Source organism: Fibroporia radiculosa (genome assembly GCF_000313525.1).
Source record: "Fibroporia radiculosa TFFH 294 genomic supercontigs, scaffold2508, whole genome shotgun sequence".
Lineage (NCBI taxonomy): Eukaryota > Fungi > Basidiomycota > Agaricomycetes > Polyporales > Fibroporiaceae > Fibroporia > Fibroporia radiculosa.
This window is the reverse complement of record NW_012133353.1, coordinates 15523-42115: the sequence shown is the minus strand read 5'-3', so window position 1 is coordinate 42115 and position 26593 is coordinate 15523. Positions and strand designations below refer to the sequence as shown.

At 49.8% G+C, this 26593-nt stretch overlaps 11 protein-coding genes across 11 annotated transcripts; 8 read left to right on the top strand and 3 right to left on the bottom strand.

Annotated features, from left to right (window-relative positions):
• Positions 1 to 1895: 1895 nt before the first annotated feature.
• FIBRA_04005 (uncharacterized protein) lies at positions 1896 to 3421 on the top strand (the record flags this gene model as incomplete). The annotated part of the gene is made up of 8 exons (XM_012325825.1): positions 1896 to 2039; positions 2093 to 2267; positions 2326 to 2402; positions 2451 to 2597; positions 2649 to 2771; positions 2830 to 3000; positions 3118 to 3263; positions 3319 to 3421. 8 exons carry the CDS (start codon positions 1896 to 1898, stop codon positions 3419 to 3421), a joined length of 1086 nt encoding a protein of 361 aa, XP_012181215.1.
• A 342-nt stretch (positions 3422 to 3763) lies between these two features.
• On the top strand, positions 3764 to 6168 carry FIBRA_04004 (uncharacterized protein; the record flags this gene model as incomplete). The annotated part of the gene is made up of 6 exons (XM_012325824.1): positions 3764 to 3826; positions 3884 to 3942; positions 3996 to 4104; positions 4159 to 5788; positions 5844 to 5926; positions 5986 to 6168. 6 exons carry the CDS (start codon positions 3764 to 3766, stop codon positions 6166 to 6168), a joined length of 2127 nt encoding a protein of 708 aa, XP_012181214.1.
• A 158-nt stretch (positions 6169 to 6326) lies between these two features.
• On the bottom strand, positions 6327 to 8312 carry FIBRA_04003 (uncharacterized protein; the record flags this gene model as incomplete). The annotated part of the gene is made up of 8 exons (XM_012325823.1): positions 6327 to 6455; positions 6507 to 6602; positions 6662 to 6789; positions 6846 to 7028; positions 7084 to 7216; positions 7247 to 7441; positions 7493 to 7728; positions 7781 to 8312. 8 exons carry the CDS (start codon positions 8310 to 8312, stop codon positions 6327 to 6329), a joined length of 1632 nt encoding a protein of 543 aa, XP_012181213.1.
• A 199-nt stretch (positions 8313 to 8511) lies between these two features.
• Positions 8512 to 8825, bottom strand: FIBRA_04002 (uncharacterized protein; the record flags this gene model as incomplete). The annotated part of the gene is made up of 3 exons (XM_012325822.1): positions 8512 to 8618; positions 8668 to 8686; positions 8745 to 8825. 3 exons carry the CDS (start codon positions 8823 to 8825, stop codon positions 8512 to 8514), a joined length of 207 nt encoding a protein of 68 aa, XP_012181212.1.
• A 41-nt stretch (positions 8826 to 8866) lies between these two features.
• FIBRA_04001 (uncharacterized protein) lies at positions 8867 to 11841 on the bottom strand (the record flags this gene model as incomplete). The annotated part of the gene is made up of 9 exons (XM_012325821.1): positions 8867 to 9513; positions 9573 to 9734; positions 9786 to 10299; positions 10367 to 10597; positions 10671 to 10921; positions 10973 to 11184; positions 11256 to 11409; positions 11474 to 11560; positions 11613 to 11841. 9 exons carry the CDS (start codon positions 11839 to 11841, stop codon positions 8867 to 8869), a joined length of 2487 nt encoding a protein of 828 aa, XP_012181211.1.
• Positions 11842 to 12356: 515 nt separating this feature from the next.
• FIBRA_04000 (uncharacterized protein) lies at positions 12357 to 14317 on the top strand (the record flags this gene model as incomplete). The annotated part of the gene is made up of 8 exons (XM_012325820.1): positions 12357 to 12378; positions 12426 to 12813; positions 12865 to 12978; positions 13029 to 13191; positions 13252 to 13260; positions 13317 to 13534; positions 13589 to 14174; positions 14216 to 14317. The coding sequence occupies 8 exons, from the start codon at positions 12357 to 12359 to the stop codon at positions 14315 to 14317; spliced, it is 1602 nt and encodes a 533-aa protein (XP_012181210.1).
• Positions 14318 to 15321: 1004 nt separating this feature from the next.
• On the top strand, positions 15322 to 15949 carry FIBRA_03999 (uncharacterized protein; the record flags this gene model as incomplete). The annotated part of the gene is made up of 4 exons (XM_012325819.1): positions 15322 to 15379; positions 15436 to 15526; positions 15578 to 15779; positions 15833 to 15949. The coding sequence occupies 4 exons, from the start codon at positions 15322 to 15324 to the stop codon at positions 15947 to 15949; spliced, it is 468 nt and encodes a 155-aa protein (XP_012181209.1).
• A 559-nt stretch (positions 15950 to 16508) lies between these two features.
• Positions 16509 to 17811, top strand: FIBRA_03998 (uncharacterized protein; the record flags this gene model as incomplete). The annotated part of the gene is made up of 6 exons (XM_012325818.1): positions 16509 to 16631; positions 16694 to 16870; positions 16930 to 16978; positions 17040 to 17147; positions 17198 to 17311; positions 17363 to 17811. 6 exons carry the CDS (start codon positions 16509 to 16511, stop codon positions 17809 to 17811), a joined length of 1020 nt encoding a protein of 339 aa, XP_012181208.1.
• A 569-nt stretch (positions 17812 to 18380) lies between these two features.
• FIBRA_03997 (uncharacterized protein) lies at positions 18381 to 19004 on the top strand (the record flags this gene model as incomplete). Its single annotated transcript, XM_012325817.1, has 1 exon — positions 18381 to 19004. One exon carries the CDS (start codon positions 18381 to 18383, stop codon positions 19002 to 19004), a length of 624 nt encoding a protein of 207 aa, XP_012181207.1.
• Positions 19005 to 20117: 1113 nt separating this feature from the next.
• FIBRA_03996 (uncharacterized protein) lies at positions 20118 to 21070 on the top strand (the record flags this gene model as incomplete). The annotated part of the gene is made up of 6 exons (XM_012325816.1): positions 20118 to 20173; positions 20240 to 20392; positions 20455 to 20580; positions 20628 to 20804; positions 20860 to 20937; positions 20989 to 21070. The coding sequence occupies 6 exons, from the start codon at positions 20118 to 20120 to the stop codon at positions 21068 to 21070; spliced, it is 672 nt and encodes a 223-aa protein (XP_012181206.1).
• A 2052-nt stretch (positions 21071 to 23122) lies between these two features.
• FIBRA_03995 (uncharacterized protein) lies at positions 23123 to 24068 on the top strand (the record flags this gene model as incomplete). The annotated part of the gene is made up of 6 exons (XM_012325815.1): positions 23123 to 23178; positions 23233 to 23385; positions 23440 to 23565; positions 23618 to 23794; positions 23852 to 23929; positions 23990 to 24068. The coding sequence occupies 6 exons, from the start codon at positions 23123 to 23125 to the stop codon at positions 24066 to 24068; spliced, it is 669 nt and encodes a 222-aa protein (XP_012181205.1).
• Between the last annotated feature and the right edge of the window lie 2525 nt (positions 24069 to 26593).

Here is a 26593-nt window from a genome sequence, read left to right as displayed (position 1 = left end):
TAGGCTGGCAGGGAACCCCCATCATCTGACTGCACTGTGACCAAAAGTCAGAATCACAGAGTCAGTCTAGCATTGAAAGCAAGGCACAGTCTTGCAGCTGCCTAAAACAGACAGACCTCTCAAATCAGAGACATGATTTGCATAGATAGGCCACGATACATATAGGTATTTGAATCATTCGCCCAGCTGCGACTGATGAAACACTGCGGCAGAGGCGACAAGAATGGGCGAAGACCATGATCATCAAAGAAAAGCGGCATAATTCTGGTAGGTCCGCTCGCCTAGCATACAATAACATGGTTTCATGGACAGGGAGATTTACGTTGGCCAAGATTAACACGTGCAAAGCTGAGATCGCGGTAGTCGAAAAGGGTAGAATTCGCGCTTGTTAGAACCCCAAACTTCTGGGTTGGTTTGTAACAATATTTCCCGAGCACATCGACCCAAGCGAGAATACATCGTGTGCCCATCTATGAACTATTTGCGATCAGACTACCGTGCCACAAACAAGCGATACGAGTCCGCTTAGGTACTCTCGTGATACAAAGCACATGGCTCCCCGTTTATGAACTGGGGAAACACTCACGATCGTGGACACTTGGTCTTAAAGCCACTCACCCAAGCCCGTATCTGCAATTCGCCAAAGTGCTCATACAAGTTCCTAGGTGCGCAGGTCGGACCGGCGAAGGTACCTACTGTACCCGCACTCGGTTCAGGCCGACTCCGCAGATGCGATGCATACATTGAAACTCGGATTGGAACCTCGCTCCGAGGTAGACCCGGCATATCGGCATGCGGAGCCACTAGAGCTTAAGATTCCATGTGGATCGCGCACACGTTTGACTGGAATAGCGTAAATGTGAGTGCCCCATTTTCAGAGAACGCGAAACCAAAGAAAATCCTGAGAGTACTCGAGATGCAGCGCGGTCGCCGTGCGCCCTCAAAATGCAAGTCTGGACACAGTCCTGGCAGAAATCTGGCGCTATTATTATGGTGCTTACCGGTACGACCACACACTCCAACTCCTACCAGGCTTGTCGCTTTAAATCCGTGAGGCATTGATTGGTATCTTTATCACCTAGAGTCACTGGATAACAGGCCCAGGTCCGACTATCTGGTATGCCGTGATGGTTGTAAAGACAGCATATATTGACAAATGCGTTTTCTTCAAGCTAAGACCGAGATATCTCACTATTGTTCAACAACGAGCGAGTGCGTATAACCAAGTTGAACAAGCTGTGGGAGGTGACGGTGTCTACTGAGTGATGCGGCGGGTGGATTGCTGTAGTTGTGGCTGTGCATGTGCACTGTGGCTCGCTTGAAATTGGGCGCCTTTCATTTCCAAATTCGCCTCAACGTCTTGGCTCCTACCGCTGCGCAGCCTTTCTCCTGAGTATGAGCCACTTCGCAATTCTCGCAGCTTGCAGACAAGATCGGTCGCATTCTGTATTTATACCCGTAACAGCGAAGAACACTGGAACAACGATGGCGCTACCAACGGGTTCAAGTCGTTGTGACGGCGGCAAGTTCAAGTCTGTCGTCCTCCGATGCCGACGAAACTAGCCCCGCTCATTGGGGCGTTTTTTTTTGCTCAGGAGCCCGTGACATGGTAAAGGATGTGCCTCATTCCTGACTCTATCAACGGAAGCCTCGGCTGTATGCTAATGGAAGGTGGGCTAGGGGAAGTTAAGCAAATGCAATTATCCTAAGACTTCCCCTCTCCTCGATTGCATGGCACCCGTGGCTATTGGTGTGTCCGCCCCTTCCCGTCATGTTTGTCGTCATCTGTACTCTTAGTAACCCGCCGCTGCTCAGCAGATGTAGTCATGTTTAGACCTCTTAAAGGAGACCGTAGCCCCAATCGTACCTCGATTCTCGCTCCCAGCTCACAAACCATGTATTTTCTGGCTCTCCCTCTCCTTACCGGTGTCTTTGCTAAGGTTGTGTCTGCCGCGCCATTCACACCAACGGGTGGGCTAGACACAAACTCTTCGTCACCTGTCTATCAGCCATTGAGTGACTTCGACTTCCAGTCGTTGGTAAGCTATGAGACTTTCCGCCTCGATTTTTGTGCCAACTCCTTTGGGTTCAGAATCTTGCCCTCTACCAAGAATTTCTCGAGCTGGACCTCTTCCATCATGGCCTCGCCGAATTTTCTGCTCAGGAGTTTGAGTTCAACAATATCACTATGGACGACCAGTTCATAATTGAGTATATGGCGGATCAGGAGCTTGGACATGCGATTTTGCTCACCAATATTCTTGGACGTATGTAGTCTATTCTCAATGCTCTTCTGGTGGAATTAATCTACGCCCCTTTAATTAGCTAACAACGCCTCAAAGCCCTGCAATTATTCGTATCCAGTCGAAACCGCGCAAGACTTCATACAGTTCAGTGAGATGGTCAGTTTTTTGCATGTCCGTCATTTGCATTTTTATATCTTTGGTTAGGTCACGCGCGTGGGCGAGGCCGGAGCCTATGGTTTCCTTGAACACCTTGATTCTCGTGCTGCAGCACAATTAATACTCCAAACCGTTACAGTTGAAGCGAGGCAGGAGATGATTTTCAGACAACTTCAGGGAATATTCCCCATGCCAGTGAGTAGTTTCGACTTCTCCCGAGAGTTACGTTAACATTTGCTGCCCTAGTTTGCCTTCAATCCGGCTATCACCCAGAGCATGCAGTGGACGTTGATAGCACCGTTTATCGTTTCATGCCCTGCGGAAAATAACCGCGTGGAATTCCAGAACTTCCCTGCACTCAATATCACCGTATGTATCCCTTAAAATTTTTTCGTGCGCTCATTCATCCCCTGCACAAATTTATCAGAACAATCCGAACTTCACGATGTTGTCCAACAGCTCGGGCCCCACGGTCAGCGTGAATGAAACTGCATTTTCTACTCCTGGACAGTCCGTCAGTCTGTCTTGGGAATCGCCCGGGATACCTGTTGGTCCTAACAATTCGTACACCACGAACACGACTGCCGGTACGCCTCAGGTGGGTAACCCAATTCATGTCACAACTTATCGTCATATATCTCTTAACCCCCTTTTGACACAACTGCTTGGGTGCGTGACGTGTATATGCTGCTGATACCGTTGTTTCTTGGTCCAGTTTGTCGCCTGGATTTCTCAGCTCAATACAACGTACACACCGCTCACGAACGTGAGTAACAACACGGGGGTCAACACGGGGGTCACTCAGCAGCCCGGCGGGACGATTTATGGTGACGGCACCTCTCTGACTTTCAACGGCACCTTGTACGTCACGCCCTCTTTCTTCGTTATCAGGAACAGACATTGAGCTTGCCCTTAGGTTCGTGTTGGTCACAGATTCTAATATCACAGTTACACCGGCGAATATCTCTCTTTTGAATTCGCATGTTGTTGCCGGCCCGGCCGTCTACCGCGCTGGTTGAATCAAAGTGTAGCAGGTATTGTGAATAATGGAGGACTGGATCACTGTTTCGCACGCGAGCTTGTACATTAATCAATAAGTGCATACTTAGCACACGAACTTATGGACACGTTCAAGTAATATGTGACTGTGACTGATAGAATAGTTTCAGGAACGAGTGCGAATGGCTGTGACTTTGATTCAATCGTCTGCGGACCGATCCGGCTCGACTTCAGTGGTGGTAGATCGGATCGTTATGTAAAGAACCGGTTCTCTTAGACTAAGTTGTGGCTGGTCATGCCGCACGCTCAACGCGAACGCCGCGTACTTGCAGTCGCTCTACGATTTCAGCAAAGCCTCGACCATGAAACGGAGCGCAGACAAGCAGCTTACGAAGGATGATGCTGAGGACGACGAGGAAATTGAGGTATTGCCTTCTGTATGCTTGTATGGATTGCAGCGACTGACACCTGGCCTACTACAGGAAAGCTCGCCAGGCCAAGGCTTTAGAAGAGCAGACCAGACAGAACTTTCGAGGAGGCCGTGCGTTCTTGTCGTGGTTTCGTCCAGTGACTCTCATCCGTAACTGTCTCCAGAATTAAGGGCCTTCCTAGACGATCTATGGCGGGAGCTGCGGCTGCAGGTTCAGCGGCACCGCGTACGGTACCAGCACCGTCAGTGCCCGCTTTATCTTCTACAGCGGAGGTCAGTTCGCGTTTTCCCTCTCAGAGTGCGGAACTCAAAATGTTGCATTCACAGCCGCCACCCAAGTTCTCTAGCTTTTCTGGCTTCGGCGCGACCACTAACAGCTCAACATCGTTCTCCTTCGCTGCTCCCACAACACAAGCACCATCAACCCAGCCACCACCTTCAGCTAGCACGTTTATATTTGGACCATCTTCAAACACCAGTGGGATCGCTTCTGTCACGGCGAGCGGCCCTCCTGTCGCTCCTTCCGCGTCGCGGGCCACTAAAACATTTGCGTCGTTCTTGAGTGCAGCCCCTGATCCTCCGGCGACCAAGCAGAAATTAGATGCAGCCCCTACAGACGCAGAAGATGACGCGCTCAGGGAAGAAGTGCGGTACCTACTCGCACTCCGTGGTCTCAATACTTCATTCTTGTCCGCTGTGGCCAAGGCAGTTGAATCAGACCCGTTCATTGATATTGCCGGTGTTCTTGAGCAATACAAGAACATGCGTCTGTCTGCGCAAACAGAATACGACGAGAAGGTGAAGACCATTCGAAGTGCTAGTACGGAGTCACGTTTACCGAGCTGGGATGCTGCCACCTCAACGAAACCGCCAGCTGCCAGTCCATCAGCCCCTTCGTTAGGCTCAGCTTTTATGCCCAAGCCTCCATCCTCTTTCACTGGATTTGGCGCATCGACAATCTCGTCGCCACCTGCACCCACGTCGAGTTCTAGTGTGGCGGACGCTGCTAAAACGTCTAGTAGTACTACTGGCTTCACGTTTGGCTCAAGCTCAGGCGCTTCAAACACGTCTGGTAATACTACTGGCTTCACGTTAAGCCCAAGCTCAAGCGCTTCAAATACGTCTGCTAGCACAGCGCCTGCACCACCCAAGTCGGCGTTCACCTTTGGTAGCTCAGGTTCATCGTCATCCTCGTCGTCTCCCTTCTCGCTCGCGCAGTCAACATCCTCCCCCTTTGGTGCGACGGCTTCTCCATTTTCTAGCGGCACCTCTCCTCAATCAATGTTCGGTTTTGGTAAGAGTGACTCTTCCACCATCAAAGCTGAGGAGGGTGCGTCTTCAAAGTCGAATTCGTTCGCGTTCTCGAATGCGCCACCATCTGGATCTGCCAGCATTTTCGGTAAGCTAGGCGATGACAAGGACAAAACGAAGGATGTCAAGGACGAAGAGGCAGCCGCCCAAGCGAGTAGCGGCTCTACATCTGGATCAAGCCTCTTCGGCGGAACGTCTGTTTTCGCCACGCCAGAGAAATCGACAACCTCATTCACATTCGGTGCTGCTTCTTCCGCGGCATCTACTAAGTTCGGTGGGTTTAGTGGTTTCGGCAAGGCCGGAAGTATAGGTAATCCAGTTGGCTTCAACTTCGGTAGCCCACCCAAAACCCCCGACGGAGAGACGGCCACTATTCCGAGCAAGCTGCCTACATTTACTTTCGGATCCTCAGCCAAGTCGGATTCTGGCAAGGCCCTTACGGAAGAGAATGCGAGCGGCGAGTCAGGTACAAGTACACCTGCGCCAGAAGCCGAAGCCGAGCCTCAACCTCAATTGATATCAACTTCTGTACACGATATGGAGGGTGAGGGCGAAGAGAATGAAGTGACGACCCACGAGATCAGGAGCAAGGTTTTCAAGATGATGAAGCGTGATGGAAAGAACGAATGGAGTGATTTAGGCGTCGGTAAGTATTAAATACGTCCCGGCCTTCGGGTTCGCTTATGTCTTCTGGCACTTAGGTGTGCTGCGTCTCAAAACGAATAACGACACAGACGCAAGACGAATACTGCTGAGGAACAGCAGCACGGGCAAGATCACAATTGTAAGTTGAAAACGGCGTCCTTATATGCCAATGAATTTTAACGCAAACTGCTTCTGTAGAACTTTATCATCTACTCAGGCATGAATGCTACCGTTTCAAAAAACACTGTTTCGTTCATCGGTCACAATGAGGGCACTTCGACGCCATATCGCATACGGACAAAGACAGAAGAGCAAGCAAATGCTTTGAAGTCTGCTCTTGATCGGGAAATAGAATTTGTCCGTGGAAAGTCGCAATCATGAGTTGTTGCATCTGTGCGCCAATCTTACAGTGTTTTGATGCATGCGCATGGACTTCCGATGCAGTTCAATTAGTATCAATCATTCTGATGCAAATAATTACTTTCATCCGCACATCGTACAACCGTGGTCGGGGAATAGAGAAAATGATCAGTAAACGATCACTTGCCGAAATGGCTCTGCGCGTTATGCCATGTTGAGTAGTGTACAAATGCCTCGCTGAGAAGCATTTCAATCTCATGGTCTGTCCACCCTTGTGTGGGTAGGGATTGCAAGAACATAATGATGCCCTGGAAACCGGACTGAGCTTTTGGCATCTAAGACAGGTCGCTTGGACGAACCTGGAAATCCATCTCACGAAGTTTCTTGCTCCACCTAACGAGGAACGCGGAGCATACATATAGATGAAACTGAGAAAATGCATCTGGTCCTTCGGCCTGTCGTTTGTGAGTGTCTGAGCCTGAATCCGACAAGAATCACGAAAAAGATCACATACCAGATAGGTATCCCACATGCGAATGGTATTTTGTACACTGATCTCGCGCATCAATAAGCAATTCATCCAACGGAATGCGAACTGCATGAATTCAACATTTTCTGCCTCCAGATGCGCCGCCAGCGGCGCTGTAGCTCCTTCAGCTCTCGTTCACAAGGTTTTTAAAAAATCGAAGGACACGGACCATCGATACGCGCAACAAGTTCGGCCATGCGCTTGACGCTTCTCTGAATTCCAGGCTGAGTGGCAATGTAGTTGTCCTGAATGCCGTCGAGAAGACGGGAAAGGCACCAAAACGTATCAGCCTCGACAGCATCGAGAACTTCTTTTGGAAGCAAGGCCGGGTCAAATTCCTCAGGATTTAAATCTGTCAATAAAGCAATTGAGTATATTTTACAAGACGAGACAGCCGGACGATGTACCGATATACGCAGAGAGGAAGACCTGAAAGAAGGGCGTGGCTAGGTCGTTAATGCCCTGAACATATCCACTTGCAGGATGTCGTATAGCCCAAACATACAATATGCGCTCTAGGCTCTGTATAACGGTCGGTGTCTGCGTGTAAAGAGATCAGTTATCACGTACTCGCTGTGTGGCCGCCTGCATCCATAGGCGCACGCCCGGCCGGGTACGAGGGACGTCTATCTCAATTTGATGCCATATCTGCTGGTCGAGACCTTCTCGATTGCGAGAGAAGGCAAGCTCGACTAGTGACTGGTATTCCTGTCGTTTTCTTGCCAGTGTAGAGGCGCGCAGAGGGGCTGGGAGAGGGAGATATCCCTTGGATACCGGTGATAAGCAAACGTAATGGCACTGTGAGGGAATACTCACGAGAAGTAGTGGCCACACTATGGGACGCAGATCGCTGGGCACTCCATTCCACGCAAGCTTGCGTAGCTGGGCCATGTTCACGTCCTCATGGGTTACACACTCGACAAATTTCTGCCGCCTGTTCGTCCGGATAGATCGCTCGCGATCCAGCTTCTCCGCGCGGACGCCTGCATCTGCCCCTACCTGTGATTTTGATAGTTTTCTCGACGGGCGACGCTGGATAATATGCAACGGATCTAGCTTGTGGATGAGAAGTTGGTGCGATGCGCAGATATACTCTGGATGTACCGTTGACGATGCCCTCGACATCATCTCTGACGGAGCTCTTGTCTTGCCTCACTTTGGTATGGGAAGCAGCAGGCTGCTCCATGGCTTCCGGCTCTAGGTCACCAATAATCATGTCGCCTTCGACATCCTCGTACGCGCCTCCATCTCCTGGTCTTTCCACCTCACGGGCGTCGAAACTTCCCCGCTGATCTGATGACTTTCTAACGATGGTCCATCCGTTCTTGGGTGGCTGGACCTCCTGCTTGACGGGATAAGAGCTAGGACTGGGGTGATTGATGTGGGTATATGAGGATGCGAGTGTCGATGAGGAGCTCTTCAGTTTCGGCCGGGGCACAGGTTTGGGTGCAGATGCCGCAGATGAGTCCCGTCTGGTGGTAGAGCGGTTGTGCCATCCTGAGTTATGTGGTGCCTCAGAGTCAGACCCGCTGTCCCAAGCATCGTCCTCTGCCCAGTCAGGTATGGTATACGAAGAAAACCGATGAGACGGGTTGAGTCCGACGTGCGGACGCGCGGGGGGAGGTCGAGCAGCCATCACAGCCAAAGGCAGACCAGAGCCGTCAGGGAAGTGATCGAAAGGCGCCAGCACCGCGCGTTTAGACTTATCACGAGATAAAATTCGGACATTGGTACAGACTTGGTACACTACCCAGCTACACAGAGGACAACAACGAAACGAGCAAGTTCGTGCAAAATACAAACACTGCTACAGAACGGTTATGGCTCGAACACAATCAACGGGCCGCTTTGTAGAAATCTTCCTCGGACCATCCATACGTCCGCTTCAATCTCTTGCCAAAGTCTTTCAGCATAACGGGATACAGCGTGGAATCGGGATGAGCTTATCTCAATAGTTAGTTTGGTTCATGAACAGAGAAAATGGCACTCACGCCGATGGAACGTAATTGGCTAGACAACGGTGTTGTCAGCATAATTCAGTACCAGAATATGGCAACCGAGTGCTAACCGTATCGCGGGGATCAGGGGGGTCGAACCTCACGCTCGAACCTGCAGTACTGGGGTCATACTTGAACCCCATCTCACGCATAACCTGTATAAACGTTACTCAAAGTAAATCTAGTGCATAGATTAGGAACTCGCCTTGAGGAAATGCTCCCACTTCATGGGCGCAAGACCTTTCTTATCGTCTTCCGAAGTATTCAGGAGTTGATGCATATACATTGATGTTTTCTTAGACAGCCTGGAAAAGAAGCTGAACTTGTTGCCCTTCATTGCGGGCTCCTCTTCCCGTGGCTTGTCCGCCTTGAATCTGCTGAAGAAAGATTTCTTCTCTGGGAGCGATGCGAGGTTGCCATAATCAGGCCGTGACTTCACCTTCTCCTTCAGCTTTACACCCTCCGTCTGCATGTATCCATGTCCTGATTGCACCGACTGACCTTGTGGCAAAGGGAGGGAGGTAGTGGACATGTACGGTAGCGTCGTTGTCGAGCTGTTGATCGTCGATGTACGTGCAGGTTTCACAGGCGACTTAGGAGGCACAATCTTCTTTGAAGAAGGCGAAGTGGGCACCCCCAATTTGCCATTAGCGGGAGTAGGTTTTGTAGGAGTAGTCGGCCTGGCCTCCGCTTGTGCAGCATCTACAGCAGGCAGAGAGCCCTCTGTCACCGCAGGCTTTTTCTTCTTCTTCGGCTTTTTCTTTTTCTTCTTGGCAACAGAGCGTGTCTCGTCTTCGTCTTCAACTTCCTCCATAGTGGTCTTGTGACTCTTAGGTGCTGCTGTGAAATATCCCATTGCTTGTTAGCCGATTTCCAAGCTTCCCATTGATAGGACATACTGGCATTGGATGATGGAGTTGTGAACTTGGCTGCAGCCTGAGCAGGTGACGTAGAAGCATGATGGGGTGGGGGAGCTTTAGATGATTGTCTGGCCGCAAATGGACGTCGAGGTTCTGTTCTCTTCGTAGTCTTCAACGTGGGATTCGACGAAAACATTCGTCCTATAGTGCATGAGTCATCTCCTGAAGAGAGCACGAAATCAATCCACTTACCCCTGAGCGAACCCAACAACTTTAGGAAAGGATTGCCTTTGCGCTCATCTGCTAGTACATCGAACTCCGGTGCGGCACTATTGGGGTTTAGGAAGTCTGGATCCGCTAGGGCCGTATCCATTGCCTCTCTCAACATATCACGAAGCGCATCCTCTTCATCTGTGTCATAGCCGGCCTCCGAATCTCCACTGTCGTCCTCATCTTCGTCCTCCTCATCATCATCATCCTCTTCGCTATTAAAATCATCTGATCCAGATACGGACTGTAATGATGGCATAGAGCTATCGCTATCGTCCGCAGGGCCATTCGTGATAGCGAGAAACTTTCCTGCTTTACTCTTCACTCCCGGCTGTCCCTTGCTCTTGATGGGTACAAGGCTAGGCATGTCGTCGCCGTCGTCGTCAGCGGCTCCTCTCGTTGGGATGTAGAATGCATGCCACTGTGGCGTGCGCTGTTTCACATCATCCAGCTGCCATAGTGTATCAATATCCTTCCCACTAGTAGCTTTATAGTTCTATTGATAGCAGCTCGTTAATGGAAGGCATGTATGCAAAATTAACCTGAAAAAGAAAAAGACGAACGAGGTTTACAAATTTCCACATGTTATCGAGCACCTGTCGAGATTTTGTTCTCTCTAATGGGTATATGGTATTTTCAAAACTCGCGCACATCTCCGAGGCCATCTCTGAATATATTTGCGCATCGACCCAGTTCTCGTAATCTTCGGGCATCTCTCGGGGAAGCTTCTTCCATGCTTCGCCATCGGGACCCAATAAAGGCGTCTCAAGATACTCTTGCAACTGCACAATCACCTGGAAGACGAAATTATTTGGCGTTGAAAAGCCGCCGAAGCGTCCATCGATTTGGACATTCCGGGATACCTACCGACAGGTCGCCTACTGCGTCCCAGACAGCCTGCGGGAAACGCTTCGCATCACGGGGGGTTTCCTCGACGGCTTCATGGAGGATTTGGTATAAAATCTGCCGTGGTATCGTAGATTGTGGTAGGCAGAGCTCCACGATGATTGAGTCGATGAATGACTTGTGTACGTCCCTCACGCGGAAGAAGTCGAAAACATATTCTGGTTGATTTGTACCACTGTCCTGTAATGGCTTGAAGTATTGGGAATAACGTGCTGGCAGCAGGTTAGCCAAATGAGTGCGAACGCCAGTATCGATATGCGTACGAGCAGTCGTTGCAAGGAGGGCAAATTTGGCCTGGCTAGCTTCTGCAATTACATTCACTATATCGTACAAAATGAGGTACCGGGACCTCAGATTAGCATTCCTCTTCAGTTGGGCTTTAATGTTGCTGTCCTCAATACCGTCCTCTCCGAACTCGCGAAGGATATCCCCGACGAGCTTCCAAGCGGAGGCTAACATGTACGAATTGTGAATTCTACGATGTTCCGAAAATGACGAGAATGTGTGTAGCACCGCCGTAAAACAACAAATGCACTAGGACCATACCTGGCTGATACGATCGAAGCAACATAACTGGGATTTCGTAGCGGGTCGAAAGTGCTGTTAGCGGACGTTTGAGGAGTACGAGCCTTGATTTCTGTGCGAATTTTGTCATAGAAGATATCTGGATCTTGCAGGCTGAGTATCTCATCGAGATTACCTAGGCATGAGAGATCGAGGAATTAAGCGGGTGCAGGGTGTAAGTAATGCACATTCGAGCATACTTGCGAGCTGGGAGTCTGCGATGTTCAGGCATTGATCCAGCCTAAAAGGATTTCCCAGCGCTCTCTTCGAGCGTTCGATAAGATCCTCTGCGCCCAGGAGTCGTGAGTCCTTGATACATTGAGATGCATGTTGACCTACCACTGAGGAGATCAAGTTTCTCTCTTCCGCTCATTCTGCTCATTAGCATCAATTCGCCTGTACCTTGTGCACCGTGCTTTCCATTGCGGAGGACGAGTGCACGGGCCGTGAGGGGCTTGTTCCCGTCCTTGTCGCGGCGACTGGCATTTTTGGCGAATACTTCCCGGGGACCCACGGGAACGAGTTCGCGGGATTTGGAGATTGATGGAGGCTTCTTGCCTGGAGGCATTGTGGCGAGTAGACAAGCCTGTAGTAGGAGCTCGCCCGCCATGAAGAGATGGTCACGTGGACAGATTCCATTCTTGTATCCGATCCTGTATCTGGCCCATCAACGACGCATAAACTCCCCCGACGCGTCGCTCCTCTTCATCACCATGGCCACGCATGCTCACCGTGATGTCCCACAGCCATGCGCACTAGTAGCCTGGACGGCGTGCACCCTGCCCTTGCGCTGCCTGCAGCTTCGTCGTCGCTGACAGCGGTCAGCTGAAATAAAGCATTGAGAGACCCAGTGGAATGTAGCGTCTTGGTGAAACGCACTTGCAATCTGACAGTACCGTGGCTGTGTACTGAGCGCGGTACTCCATACGGCCCATCATAAATGCCGCGGTCGACTCTCCTTCGCGAGTCCTGCTCATCTGTGCTGGCCGTCGGTGACGATTCTTTCCTCCCCTTCGTCTTCGTCTTCTTTCCTCTGCAGAGCAGAGCCTTTGTCTGTGTGTCTTGTCTTTTCTGTTGGCCTAGATGGCCGCCTTGAATGTTTCGCGTAAGTCTCTCCAGATACGGCCATCCGACTTCGCTCATCGTCCGCAGTCGATGATAGCTCGCCCTTGTTATCATATTCGCCTTCTAATGCCTGGCTGGACGCTTCGGCTAACGACACACTCGCTCCGTACTACGCATATGGTTCTCTGCACACGACTTCAGTTGCTCGCGCGGAGGTGGCTTTAACTTTCAATGGCACTGGCTTCTGGCTTTTCGGAGGATTACGACCACATTACGGTACTTTCATTGTCTCGGTTGATGGAACCCAGATCCTCTACGGGAATGCTAGTTCGACGCAGCCGGTAATCGACGCACTTTTAGCTGGTGCCTCAGGATTGAAGATGGGGGAGCATAGGGTCGTGCTGCAGAACGCCGGTACGGGTCCTATTGATCTGGACGCCGTCGTCTTCGAAACGAGCATTGGTACAACTTCGCGGTATGTTTTCGTCTAGTTCTGACCCTTGCACACCTTCCCAATTCGTCTCAGAGCGACTGTCAAGGAGACCGTAATCGATAACACGAGTCCCAACTTCAAATATGGTCCCTCAACCTCGGACTGGTCTATGGTCACCGACCCGGCTTACTTCAATAATAGTTTGCAGTAAGCTACTGTCTTTATGGCCTGTTGGCTGGACGCTAAAACAGACCAAGATACTCCTTCACACAAAACGCTCAAGCGTCCCTTACGTTCTCTGGAGATGCAGTTGCCGTTTACGGAACGGTCGCGCCGACACATGCCAATTACTCGATCACGCTGGATGGTAAGACCTCACAGCAGTTCAATGCAAGTGATGTCAGTACTATTCATGCGCAGGTATGTGTTCTCCCACCCTGACAGTAACGTTTCCGCTCACGAGTCCTATCATTAAAATAGACACTCCTTGTGTGTATATTTTTGATTCTCATGAAGGTAGCTTCTTTGAATGTTTCGTTGTCTAGTTCTTCGGTCAGGATTTAGGTCCGAAGGAGCATACCCTGATCATCAATGGTAATCCCGGGAAAGACGCCGGTAGATACGTGGATGTTGATTTCGTGACGGTGTACAGCGTATCCGGTAATACGTCTACAGATGCTAGCACCGTCTCGAGCAGCACTTCTTTGCCTATGGTCACTGGCCTGACAATGCCGAACAACCTTGCCAATGGGACGAATTCTGTGTACGAGGACAATTATCTACACTGATATCTTGGTAGTGCTGACACGATCTATAGGAACACAATCTCTGGTGACGCATCGCGTCTATCCTCTGGCACCATAGCCGGAATTGTTATTGGAAGCTTACTTGGTCTCCTCGCCCTACTGCTACTCCTTTTCATCTTTCTCCGCCGCAAGGGCGGTGTCATCCGCGCTAAGTTTGGCTTTGGCGGTGACTCGGACAAGCCGGACGCCCTCACTCCTGCACTGCCTATGCAGGAACCGGACGTAGAAGCGGCATATGGGCTCGATAGCAACGCCTTTCATGAGGACGAGAAGCAATACCAGGCATCAGAACCCGTACCGATGTACACAGTTGATCTCTACAGTCAGCGGGACGAGTACGGCAAGCGGATGACAAGCGCGAGTCGGGCGACGCGCTGGTCGCAGACCTCGTACGGCACGATGTCCACTCACTGGGACGACCCGTCACTGCCGAGATGGTCTCCCCCGAGAGTCTCGGCTCATTCGATACCGAATTTGCAGTATGACACTGTGACGCACTCAAGGAATGTATCAGATACTTCGACGATTGTTCATCTTGAGGTGGAGAGTGGCTTATCTCAAGTGGTGTTACGTCCACGTCTGTCGAATGCGCCTCGGGTACGTTGGTTGTTGGGGCAATTGACGTCATTTGGATACAGATTCGCTGTGCTAACGACGTTTTTGGCTTGCAGAGTGCGCCAGTCCGGCTCCGTCCTCCCAGTCCTGCTTTCAGTGTGACACAATACTATTTTGAGGCATAGGAAAGGGGAGGGTAGGTTGTGGCTGTGATGGCTGTGATGCTGTCCCTATTTGCTGTTGCAATCAAATGTTCTGTCTGAGATGCTATGTCACAATATCACAGCTTGATCAACCACTAGCGGGATTCACATGGTAATACTATCGTCCTGTGGCCCATTGGTATAGTCCGTGACGTCTGGCACTGGCCGCTGCGAAGACAACTGCAGACTCTCGGCTCTCGATCAATGTCGGATAGCCTTGGTCCTGGGCCTGGCTAGGTATGTTTCATACCTCGGCGGAGTTGACACAGCAAGCTCAGTTTCTCGTTCCACAGGTCGTGCTGGACTCTGGGTTCTGCTTACTTGTGAACCGAAGAGAGTGGGGCATTTTCGCATCGTTGTCTTGATTTTGACATGATCCCCCTTCGCGGTATCGGCTTTGGACGGGCGTTCCCAGGCAACGTCCGCAACGACTGATAGACAACATCGCAGTTATCAGATTAGTCGCGCTGTGGTCGCGAGTTCTTTGGATGATAGCTGGGGCATCTCATTATCAGATACTCTGGACCGTTCAGGAATATATATAGCTGCGTGCGGCTCCGAGTTGTCTTTGTCTGTTGAGGGTGCGGGGAGCGTTGGCATGGATAACGATAGCCAAACAAGATGTGTCACGACAAAAAGCATGGCAGATCTGTCTCCCGGCATAATCTCGATCCATTGTCTCCTTGCGACGCGTAGCGTTGTGTGACAGGCCCCGGTATCCCGGTCACGGCCTCGCCACGGCCTATATATTTATTTACGCGTCTTTCCTGCTTCCATACGGCTGTGTGTACTCTCCTTTCCCTTCTCCCAACTTTTCCCCGTTGGTCGAGCTGAGCTCGCTGGAACTCCTGGTTTCTGTTTGGTTCTTCTGCTCGCTCGAAGCAAGCCTTTCATCTCTTCTGCCACACGTTCAGCAGAGCAGACTTGGTGTTTCCTCTTTGCAAGTCAATCGCCTATAACCCGCCTATCTCCAATCCTACGCGAATATGGGCAATCTCATTTGGCACAATTGGGCTCGCTACGTAACTGTCGTAGCCAGTCTCTGTATGTAGTGTATTCTGGGCATCTTATCGCGCTCTCATGTTCCTTGTGATCATCAGATGCAATTTGGGCAGGCTTTTGGGGGATTTATTTCCGCAAGTTTTTCTGGGACTTCATTGGTGGGACTCTGCGTGATCCTGGAGGACTCCAGTCAGTATGCTACGTTCAGTTATACGTTACCCGCTAATCATGCATGCGTAGGCCCTCCCCGAAGGTGTCCTTTTTCATCACTATCATTGTCAAGTTCCCAATTATCCAGATATCGACAATACTTTCGGCGATGACTCTTGTCGCCCTCGAATATCCACTGCCCATGTTCAAGGGCACTGCCTTGCATCGCAGCTTCATTCTAAGAGTTGTGCTATTAATATTGCAGGCATTTATAGCCGTGTTATTTTATCAAGTGCGCTAATTTCGGTTTATTTTTATACCATGCTTGACGTGCACCCTTTGTAGGGCACAAATGCCACGTTATATTCGCTTATCGGCGCGATAGGTTATACACGCGCCATAGTTCTCGGGGAGACCATGGAAGACGCGAAGAACAATAGAGGAAAAGGCGGACATGCCTAACACTGACTGCTGTATTTCTGGGGATAGACCCAGCGTACCTGCCTGGTTGTATCCTCGCTGCAACTTACACTCTTTTTCATCGCGTTCCTTTTGTCACTCATTTGACTTTTCCATCCGACTCTGCAGCGCAGGATCAGTCCTAGGCCGAGGATATGTTGTCCGTAGTGGAATTTTTCTGATTTTTTTCGATTTCTTTTTTGTTGTTGTTTAACTACACGTTTCTTTTTGTGCTGCTGTTTTGCATCCGCACCATGTACTTGTAGTGGAGAAAATGCGCCGTCATCGACTTGAGGTCGATCATCTTATTGAATCGTGTTTGTGCGTGCGGATACTGCAAGTTAATTGGCCTCAACAGGCTAACTTCCGAAGTTCTGAGCAGATGACGCTGGAGTAGTTCATCCTGGGTGGTCATCGCTTATTCAAAAGTCGAAACGTCTTTCTCAATACACGGCCTCACCCTGGATACGATCTCGTCGTACTTAGCTGCTCACTACGTAAGCTTCGCTGCCAAAATCCATCCGATCGTATCAGCATTAGCACAGGTATCGCATTCTTAGGCATGCCTCAGACTCCAGTCGAGATCATCTCGAAATTACCCGCAAGTTTCAAGAAAGCACAGGATTCTGGTGATCTATTATTTTTCCCATCATCGGTGCACGAATACGATGAAGACGGTGTAAAGGTCAGTACCAATGTTACTAATACCAATCATGGCTGACATTTGTTGTTCATCGGACTTGCTAGTTTGAGATACGGCTATGTCCCGCTCTGCAGAAGAAACCCCATCTACCGACCCCGCATTTTGAAGTCGCCGCACAGCTAGAGTCCAGCAGACCTGACCCATTCTCCCCGCCTTATGTCCCAAACCTCTACCTTGGCGAGCTGCGAGACGAGGAGGAAGGTGCGGAATATGTTGTCCTGGTTCGTACTGGTACGCGGCTTTGGCAGTTGATGAGAGACGACTGAACGTGCGGTCACAGTTCAATAAATACTCGGTGGTGCCGCACCATATCCTCATGGTGACCAAAGGTATGTACATTGAACAATATCAGAAGTACCCACACAATCAACATACCGCGGATGCGACCAGAATATCAATCGCAGACATCCCCGCTACATCCCAGTGATCTGGTGCAAGCGTATCGTCTTTTGATTGCCGGACAGAAGGCTGGTAGACGTTTTTTCGCATTCTACAACTGTGGGTGCCCCGGATTCCCTCCACCTTGCCCAAGTTCACTTCGTGTTCAGGTGGCGACCTCAGTGGTGCCAGCCAGCCACACAAACATATTCAGCTCATCCCGCTCGAGGACGACGGTCCTCCCATCGAGAGATTAGCGAGAGCGATGAAGGTTGATTACCCAGGTATCCATAAAACCATAAGATTGTTGCGCCGCATTCACATATTCGTGATAGATAAACCATTTGCGCTGACACAACTGCCTTATGCGAATCACGTTCGCCGGCTGCCCACTCATCTGGCATCTGGATCATACGACGAGCTTGAGCGTACACTCGCTGACGCTTTTCTCTCGTTGCTCGACCTTACTATATCCACTGTACGACGCGATCCTACCTATCCAGCTGGCACCCCATCTTATAACGCCATACTCACGCTCGAGCACATGTACCTTGTCCCGAGGAGGAAGGAGAACCACATCCTCAGTGAGACGAGCGAACCGCTGAGCGTGAATGCGCTTGGATATGCGGGTATGTTGCTCGTGAAGAGTGATCGCGAGCTGGAGGCGGTTAAAGCCGAAAGCGTCCGGAAGATTCTGAGAGATGTGGGTCTAGAGAGCGTGCACGAGTTGCTGGTCAATGATCATGTGGAAGACGTAAATAATTCGATACAGGATGCTGTTTGAATGGTTACTAGATGCTACAGCTACTGTTGAAAAGATTTGAATAATTGTTTTTAGACGTCAGAGGGCTGTGGCTCCGGCTGAGTGTTTAAATTCTGTTGGTCGACGTCTTAGTCAAACTCATTGATGGGAGCAAAGTAAGAGGCGCGAGATAAATACCCTAGCTGTTCCGAAAGTCACAGTGCCTGTAGCTGAATATTGAGGTAGCAGAGGTTATCCGGAATCTGGACTTCGTACTAGTACTAAGTACTAAGTAGTGGCGTTTGGGACTGTGCATGCATCACAAATGATTCCATTGGTAATATCGTAGTCGACTTGAAATCTCTCGATACGTCTCAGTACGCGGGGTGCTAGCTTTGTGCCTACAGAACAGATTTATTTAAGCAGTTGACGTCAAGCTAGTGTGATAACTCGCTTCACGGTTGGCATCTTGAGTAGGCTATATTTCAATATATCACTTAGATCTACACACGAGACCATGCCTTCAAGTTGTGCGCGTACGTATGATTTTCAGCGGTGGCACGAGCAGCGCACGCGATCTACGCGATCTGCCCTTGCCCACGTACGTGGATATGTCCCGCCTCTACTCGTTGCTTGTGCGAGGAAAACCGGGCTGCTGCGTCGTTTCTGTCCCTCAGTTTCGTGCTTATGCCAAGTCACCAAATGCTGGTCCATCTGGCTATTGGCTGGATGTCGTCTCGTCATCGTCCACACTTGTACATTTGAAGTCCACATTCACAGCGTATGCATCCCGTTATCCTAGTCTTGGAGAAGGCAGCACTGCGACTCCAGAAGACGTGGTTGCTGATTTCATAACTCATTTGTCTCACACATTTCCCCGTACGAAGCGAGCCACACATGCGATGTGGGCCTGGCGACGCAATGGATATATAGACGCAGCTGCAAGTGCAAGTGGCTCTCCGGCTACCTTTGGCTGTTCTGATGGCGGCGAAGCAGGCGCGGGTGAACGCCTCTCCCGTCTGTTAGAGCTCTCTCGGTGCAAGGATGTCATCGTGGTTGTCTATCGCTGGTATGGGGGTGTGCAGCTTGGATCTCAACGGTGGAAGTGTATCTCTACTGTGGCCAAGGAAGCCTTACAGACAGGTGCTTTTATACCTGGCCCCGGTGACTCGAGCGACGCTGCATCTAAAGCTGGAAGGCGAGAGAAGACAAAGAGAACATCGAGAAAGAGGTAACAGCCTTTAAAACCTTTGTAAGAAGACCAATCCGCTCTATCTGATGCTACTAACTTCGTTTCCGTAGACAACTTCTACATCAGAGTGTTGACGCATCTTCATGAATTGGCCCATAGAGGACTGATTCACGATGTGATTTGATTAAATGTCCCTTAGTTGCTGGAAACTTCATATTGTACGTGGTATGGCTTATGTTTTTGTCTGGGTATGTACTGTATCTCCGCTAATGTCGCTTCACCATCACCTGATCTTGCATTCCGAACGACATTCTGCTTCTCAATTCCATTCACGATACCATTGGCGCACTCCCCTCTCATTGTCCAGGGTATAACCCCATCCGGACATATCTGAACATCATATTATAATGGTATTGGCTTTTGTCGACTACAGCAGAAATCCAGTGAAGGCGTTCATTTTTTGCAATTCACCTAAAGGCCAAATACTCGGTTTCCAGTGAGTATTTATGAGACCATAATGGTTGAAGGACTACAGCTGTAGTTGATCCGGTTGACAATAGCCGTTTACTTTGTTAACCTGCCAGGCTGATATTTAGGGTGGGGACTGTGAGGACCGAGCAGATAGCGCTGGGCCGCCTGTATGGACGTTCAGCGTTTCAACACTGATGGGGCCGATCAAAGAAGTCATCGGGCATTTTAAACCAGCGTGAACCCACCGCTGTGCTTCGTCAGCGCGTCAGGCCTCAGGCTTTGCATGAGCGTAGCTTAATCAACGGGAGTTGATATCATAGAGCTCGTCTAAGTGAGTGAGTTCGCATGAAGGTGTCATCTAAGCGTCTTGAAATTTGCTATGTTGCTACCCGAGCATGCGTGGTGAGTGTATATTACAGGTTCTGGTGACTCGGATTACACAGACTGCGTCTTGTGCTCTGCGCCGCTCACTCCCGCAGCGCTGCGGCGCTGAGCGGTCAAAAGATTGCTCGCTACATCCCAGCTTGGTAACTCCGGTCGTCGTCTCCGTCAGCAATGTGCGCTGGCAGGCGCAGTAGCGATGAATAGCGTAAGCAGGGGGCATGCAAGATATTTAAAGTGTGCTGCTGTGAACCATAAAAACACATCCTTTCGACTACAATCTTCCGGTACCAGCTCAGCGATCATGTCCCACGACAAACAGTTCACCCTTTATACAACTACAGGTGGCCCCAATGGCTGGTGAGTATTCCCATTTATTCTTTCAAGGTTTTATCGGACTTGTTGGATTTACTATAACTTCTCTAGGAAAGTCGAGTTTGTGCTCACGGAGCTTGGTTTATCCTACGAGAGCATTCATCTCCAGCCAGGCCAGCAGAAGGAGCCCGATTATACCAAGTATAATCCGAACGGACGCATTCCTGCATTGGTTGATCACAGAAACAGTGATTTTGTTGTCTGGTGAGTCTGACAGGGAGTAATATGCTGCTGGTTGGTCTGGTCACTATTGACAAATTTCGTAGGGAATCCGACGCTATTCTTGCTTACCTTGTGGAGATATATGACCCTACTCACCGTATTTCTGCTGTGACTCCCGAAGACAAGGTTCATCAACTTCAGTGGTTGTTCTTCCAGTCTTCTGGCCAAGGGTGAGTACTTGTCAGTGCTGAATATATCACCGCTGACGCGTCTGTAGCCCCTACTTCGGACAACAGTTCCACTTTAATCGGTACCATCCTGTTAAATTGCCTACCGCAATAGAGCGTTATCAGAAAGAAATCATTCGCATATTAGGCGTCCTCGACAGTGTGCTGTCTAAGCAGGAATGGCTTGTTGCTGGTAAATGCACCATCGCCGATATTTCTTTTGTACCGTAAGCCCCAGTTTTCCTTTCATTGTGGATATCTGGCCCTGACCGCTTGATGAAGCTGGAACATCTTGGCGCTCGATCCTTCTTTGGTCGACCTTGGCGTCAATGTGGAGACTGAGTTCCCTGCATTTTATGGGTACGGTCCTCACACATATCTTCATCAACTAATTCTCAATCTCTTCGACAGCTGGCACCAGAAGCTTGTTTCGATGGAGTCAATTAAGAAAGTTTGGGCTCATAGGCGGGCTATGCTGGAGTCCCAGGCATAGGCTGCAGTGCTTCCAGGAGATACTTAGAATCACCAATTTCGTTATGGGTACACAATCATATATGCATTTTTGAGACAGGGGCATGAGGCACTTTTGCTTTTGACCTGAATATTTTCGAAGTCAAAAGTAGCAGCTCAAGTACACACGAGTTCAGTGTCAACTATATCAACTGTGCTCCGAAATATTCACCTGACCTTGATATGTGAAATCGACCAATGCGAAGAACTTTGAAAGGCGAGGGAATTTCAGAGCCAGTCAAGGAAGAGACGGTGGCCCCTGATACGGGAATGTCAATGAATTCTCTGCTATGATCTATACTGATGTTATGTCTGGATGGAATTGTGACCCTCGCTACTATTTTATGTCGATCTAATATCCGCCTATGAGGTCTCCGAAATTTCCAGAAACTAAGACTATCCCGCAGTACTCTCCCGAACAACGTTGTACTACTAATCTGCCCGATACCATCAGCGGCCCTAATTTTCAATCGCAATAGATATGCAATTACTCAACTTCTCGTCGATGAGTCCCTCCAAATATTCCAGAACTTATGTACGATTTTCTGCATACTGTCCTTGATACGTGTACATGGTCAAACGAAAGATGCATAGAAAGCGGAGAAAATAAAAATACAAACAGTGCAATTTTCCATTGATTTGGATGTCGTGTGCGTTTGCTTCATTCGTTCGCCACAAAAGCTTGTCAGAAGGATGGGTACACTCAAATACATTCTGCGTATAAAACATTCGAGCTAATTGACGTACTCAATGTACGTTTTTCGTGAATCGATCTCTACAAATCCGATCCTCTTTACGCAGAGCCCCCCCCTCGACTCGCTGTAGCCGGCCGCGGTCATGGAGACAAGTGGTGAACGAGCGCGACAAGCAGCCACATTCGATCATTGATCTTGACTCCGCAGCTGTGAGCGTTAGGCGACTCAAGCCTTGATGATTTGATCAAGCCACTGCCTATGGCAGCGGCATGCACGGCATCATGACAAACCTTGGAGAAATGTACCAAAGCTATTGCGATGCTTTTTTCCCTCCAGTGTTTCCCCCCACAGGTGTTAAAAATAGAGGCAGCTACTCTCGAAGGTGTGCTTTTGTTCAAAAAATGGCTCAAAGCAATCCAGGAAGTGGTTCACTCAAGGGGCTTGAGACTTTCCAAGAGTTGCAAAACTGGGCCACTAATGGTAGTATCGTAGCAATGCATCATCTCTCTAAGGCACAAAGTACAGGATGCCAAGACACATATTGTCGCTAGATTGACAACCGTCAGATGACAAACTACATCTGTCTGATGCGATGTTCGGCGCTGCAATCATGGCGTAATGTCTACAAAGGTGTTAAGAGTGTACCAACTCCTGGGTACAGTAACTGAGGGATTTCTTTTAGGTATATTATGCGATAGCTCTACTATGCCAATGGGTCCTCCGAACTAGTGGGAGTCCCTCGATGACTGTCCCAACTAATCAAGCCAGACACTTGGCTCTCGGTGAGTGATTTACTAGTAGTGGCCAAAGGAACGTGGTTTGGCATTCAGATGATAGTAGCCTACTTCCCTTGTTTTTTGTGATCTCATGTCATCTGTCATAGGAGCCTGCAGCCGGATCCAGTGGACGAGATCGAAGAACTTGACAAGGCGAGCACTGTGCAGACACTGGTGTCGCTCTACATAGATGAATATACAACGCACTATTTCATTTAACTATCTAAGAGCTGGATCACGGCGGGAATCCAATCACTGCGCTCCGTTGGCTATCGTATGATAGGCGAATCAGTTTGACAGATTCGGGGGATGTGAGCCTGCGCCACTCACTCCCTGCAGCTGTTGGACGCCAACCCCTCAAGGCTTTGCTCACTGTATCTGGGCTACGCGGATGTCATCGTCGCCGTCTTCGTCAGAACCGGCGCTGTTAGGCGCAGTAAGTGGGTCATGATAGCATAAGCAGGAAGAATACAAGATATTTAAGGCGTACGATGAGACCATGCAAGTACATCCCTCTCAATCGTCTCGTCTCATCATCTGAACTCTTCGAATATTAGCCTAGTCATGTCCCACGGAAAACAGTTCACCCTGTATACAACCACGCGTGGCCCTAACGGATGGTAAGTAGTCTGATTTACTCGTGTATGTTAATGGACTCATCGTGGACCTTTCAGGAAAGTTGAATTTGTGCTGACGGAGCTCGGTCTGTCCTACGAGAGCATCCATCTCCAATTTGGCGAGATGAAGCAGCCCAGTTATACCAAGTATAACCCGAACGGACGTATTCCCACATTGATCGACCACAAAAATAATGACTTTACCGTCTGGTGAGTTTTCTCGGCCAGAATTGGGCTGTTCAACTATGCTGACATAGTTTTTAGGGAATCCGATGCCATCCTTGTTTATCTTGTAGAGAAATACGACACTGCTCATCGTATTTCTGCTGTGACCCCCGAGGACAAAATCCATCAACTTCAGTGGCTATTTTTCCAATCATCTGGCCAAGGGTGAGTAAACATGATCCATCCGCGCCCACGATTTAAACTAAGGCTCCCAAAGCCCCTACTTTGGACAGTTATTCTACTTCGATAAATTTCACCCCGTAAAAATACCTACGGCAGTAGACCGCTATCGGAAGGAAATCCTTCGGGTCTTTGGCGTCCTCAATGGCGTACTGTCTAAGCAGGAATGGCTTGTCGGCGGGAAGTACACCATCGCTGATATTTCTTTCATATCGTGAGTCTACATGCTGCATTTTACCTCAGATAGCTGATTGTAACTGCTGCTATCAAGTTGGAACGCTATCGTGCTCGATCCCGCTGCGGTCGACCTTGGTGTCAACGTGGAGACTGAGTTCCCCGCGCTGTACAAGTAAGCTCCTCTCATCCCTCATACATCCCACTGGTAAGCTACTCACGACCACCTTCAAAGCTGGAACCAGAAGCTCGTTTCGTTGGAGTCGGTCAAGAAAGTTTGGGCTCACAGGGAGGTTCTGCTAGCACAGGGGTAGACAGCGTCCAACTTGGAGGGCTGTCGCTGTACGGAAACGATGAGGGGCACCGTATTGTTTATAAACTGAGTGTATCTACGGGGGGGGAGATTGTACGACACAAGGATCTGCGTTCAAATTTATTAGGTATTGGGGCTAAAGTTGGGCCTCGAGGATTTTGATTTGAGCATTTGTTTGGATGAATGAAGTCATCGGCAGCAGCGTGAATACACAGGGTCTCCACGCAGATCATGCTGGCTGCGCCCCAGAACATTTATCTTAGGTGAGGCCTGGCAATTAGCTGGAGTGACTTACATCTGGCCGGGGGTTGGGGAAGTCCAATCGTGATTTCTCGCGCATAAGTTGTAGTATTTTGTAGTTTCGGAACCCACTGCATAAATGGATGTGTGTATTTTTTGAAGCTGCCGCAACGAGTAATGTGCCAGTCAAGTCAGTGGTCATGAGTATCAATATTCTACCGGAGGCTACGTTCCTGAGAGTCCTAAATGCCGGAAGCAGTATAAGGTTTGCCGTGGGGCTTACGTAATGACGTGCTACGGCTATTGGTTGCGGCGCCTGGCGAAAGCGGCTGCGTTATGCTCTCGGCCTGGCATCTTGCCATCATGTCCTCTTCATCTGCTACTGCGTGTTCGAGGTCGTCTTCGCCGTCGCCTGCGACCCCGGAGTCCACGGACGGCCTTGAGTCTATGCTGAGCAAGGACGATCTTTCGGCGTGGTGTAACTCTCTCACATCCCCAAGCTATCTCATTGGCGACGAAATGCGGCTATCTGACCAAGGGAAGGTGGATATCGCACAAATTTTGCAGCTAGAGGATCTGATACAAGACGACGCTTTTCAAAAGTATGTTTCTTTTGGTATGACTCCCGTGTGGCAGAGTTGATGAGCTCGTGCCCTTACAGTCTTACCCCTCCGAAACTGGAGGACAATATGCCCGGCCTAGCACTCCCGAATGACCCGCGGAACTTTGTGCACTTAGCGCTTCCCCATGGGCCTGTGCAGACTACACAACCTGTTCCTCCACCTCCCTCGCAGCCTCGACCAGACCCCTCTCTAACAGCTCAGCGCGTTGTGTATCCTGCCAAGGAAACATGTTACAAGTATGGAGCCACTTCTTCAATTTCCGCCCTTCTAACTGCTCCATACATCCGAATTTACCCAGCCTCCCTATTATGATACCGAGCATTCCCGAAGGAGGCACTAAAAGTAGGGTCGAGACTCAAGTTCGCCTGACGGTTGATTTGGCCCACGCCAGTGCTTCTTCTGGAGAGCCTTTCAAGTACGACAGAGTAGGAAGTTGGAAATGGTTGAGATTGCCGAAAGGTACTTCCACTAAGAGAAGAACGCGCAAGGAAGGCAGAGTTGGTCAGTGGATCCCTGGTTCTCTTCTGAGTCCTAGCTTATCGCTCTGATTTAAGATGCACCTCTTGAAGAAACTCTATACCTGACTGCCGAAGTGACTTGTTCCACCACTCCACACACCCGAGTGACTTGTTGTTCAAGTTGTCAAGCCCGAGAAGTGTGTTCATTTTTAGGCCAAGTCTGTTTAGCTGTTTATGCTTGTTTTTAGGCGAAGCGTGTTGCTCGAAAAATCGCTGCACGTGTACGACCAGCCCGCTCTGATGAAGAATCTCAAGAGGATGCACCTGTTATTCCCGGGAGAGGGAAGCATGAGGACACCTCTAATATCGTCCAATTCAACTGTCCTGAAATTCTTGACTTTTCATCGGGCTCCGTGGTTCTTCCATTGCGAATCACTTGCTATTGCCGTCATCACCGAGAAAAGGCTGGATTTAATGTGCATTTTGCTATGCTGGATCAAACAGGTCGCATTGTGGGTTCAGGCATGACGAGGCCAATCATGATCACCGACGATCATAAAACTACAGGAGCGAATGCACAGAAATCTGGACGCTTAGATCCGAAGCAGAACTCTCAATGGTCTCCGGATGTCCCAGCTGATCCATCAGATGCAGGTATTTCCGTTAAGCGCAAGTCAGCGCGCACAGAGCACGGGCAAGAGCGATCGAAGAAACGCACCAAGCCGTATGAAATTGGACAGTACATGGGAAGAACTGTCAGGAGAAGCAGCAGCGGTAGTCCCGAGTCCTCTTCTAACTCTCCTTCTGCTCTTGGGACCAGATGCTCATCACCGCTGCAAAACTTCGTTTCAAGTACAGCTTCATCGTTCTCACAGGCACCTCAAGGACCTACAGCTGTTCTTGTCGACGACAATGTTCAGGCAGCGGCGGACAGCATTGAATCCGCGTTCGATTTTTCTTGCCCCGTTCCCCAGCTCGCACCCTCAGCCCCTGATTCTATTATCCTTCCTTCGCATTTTGAAGTGGAGGCTTCTGCCTTGGAGCGGCTCACTAATTCACAGATTCCTGCGTCATCTCCTGTAGGACAACAACAGATGGCTTTGAGTCCTACGCAGACTCTCAATATGCCTGCTCCGGCGGCACCTTTCATTCTTTTCGGCCAAAATCCCCCATCTTCCGTATCGCCTCTTCCAGCCCCCAAGATT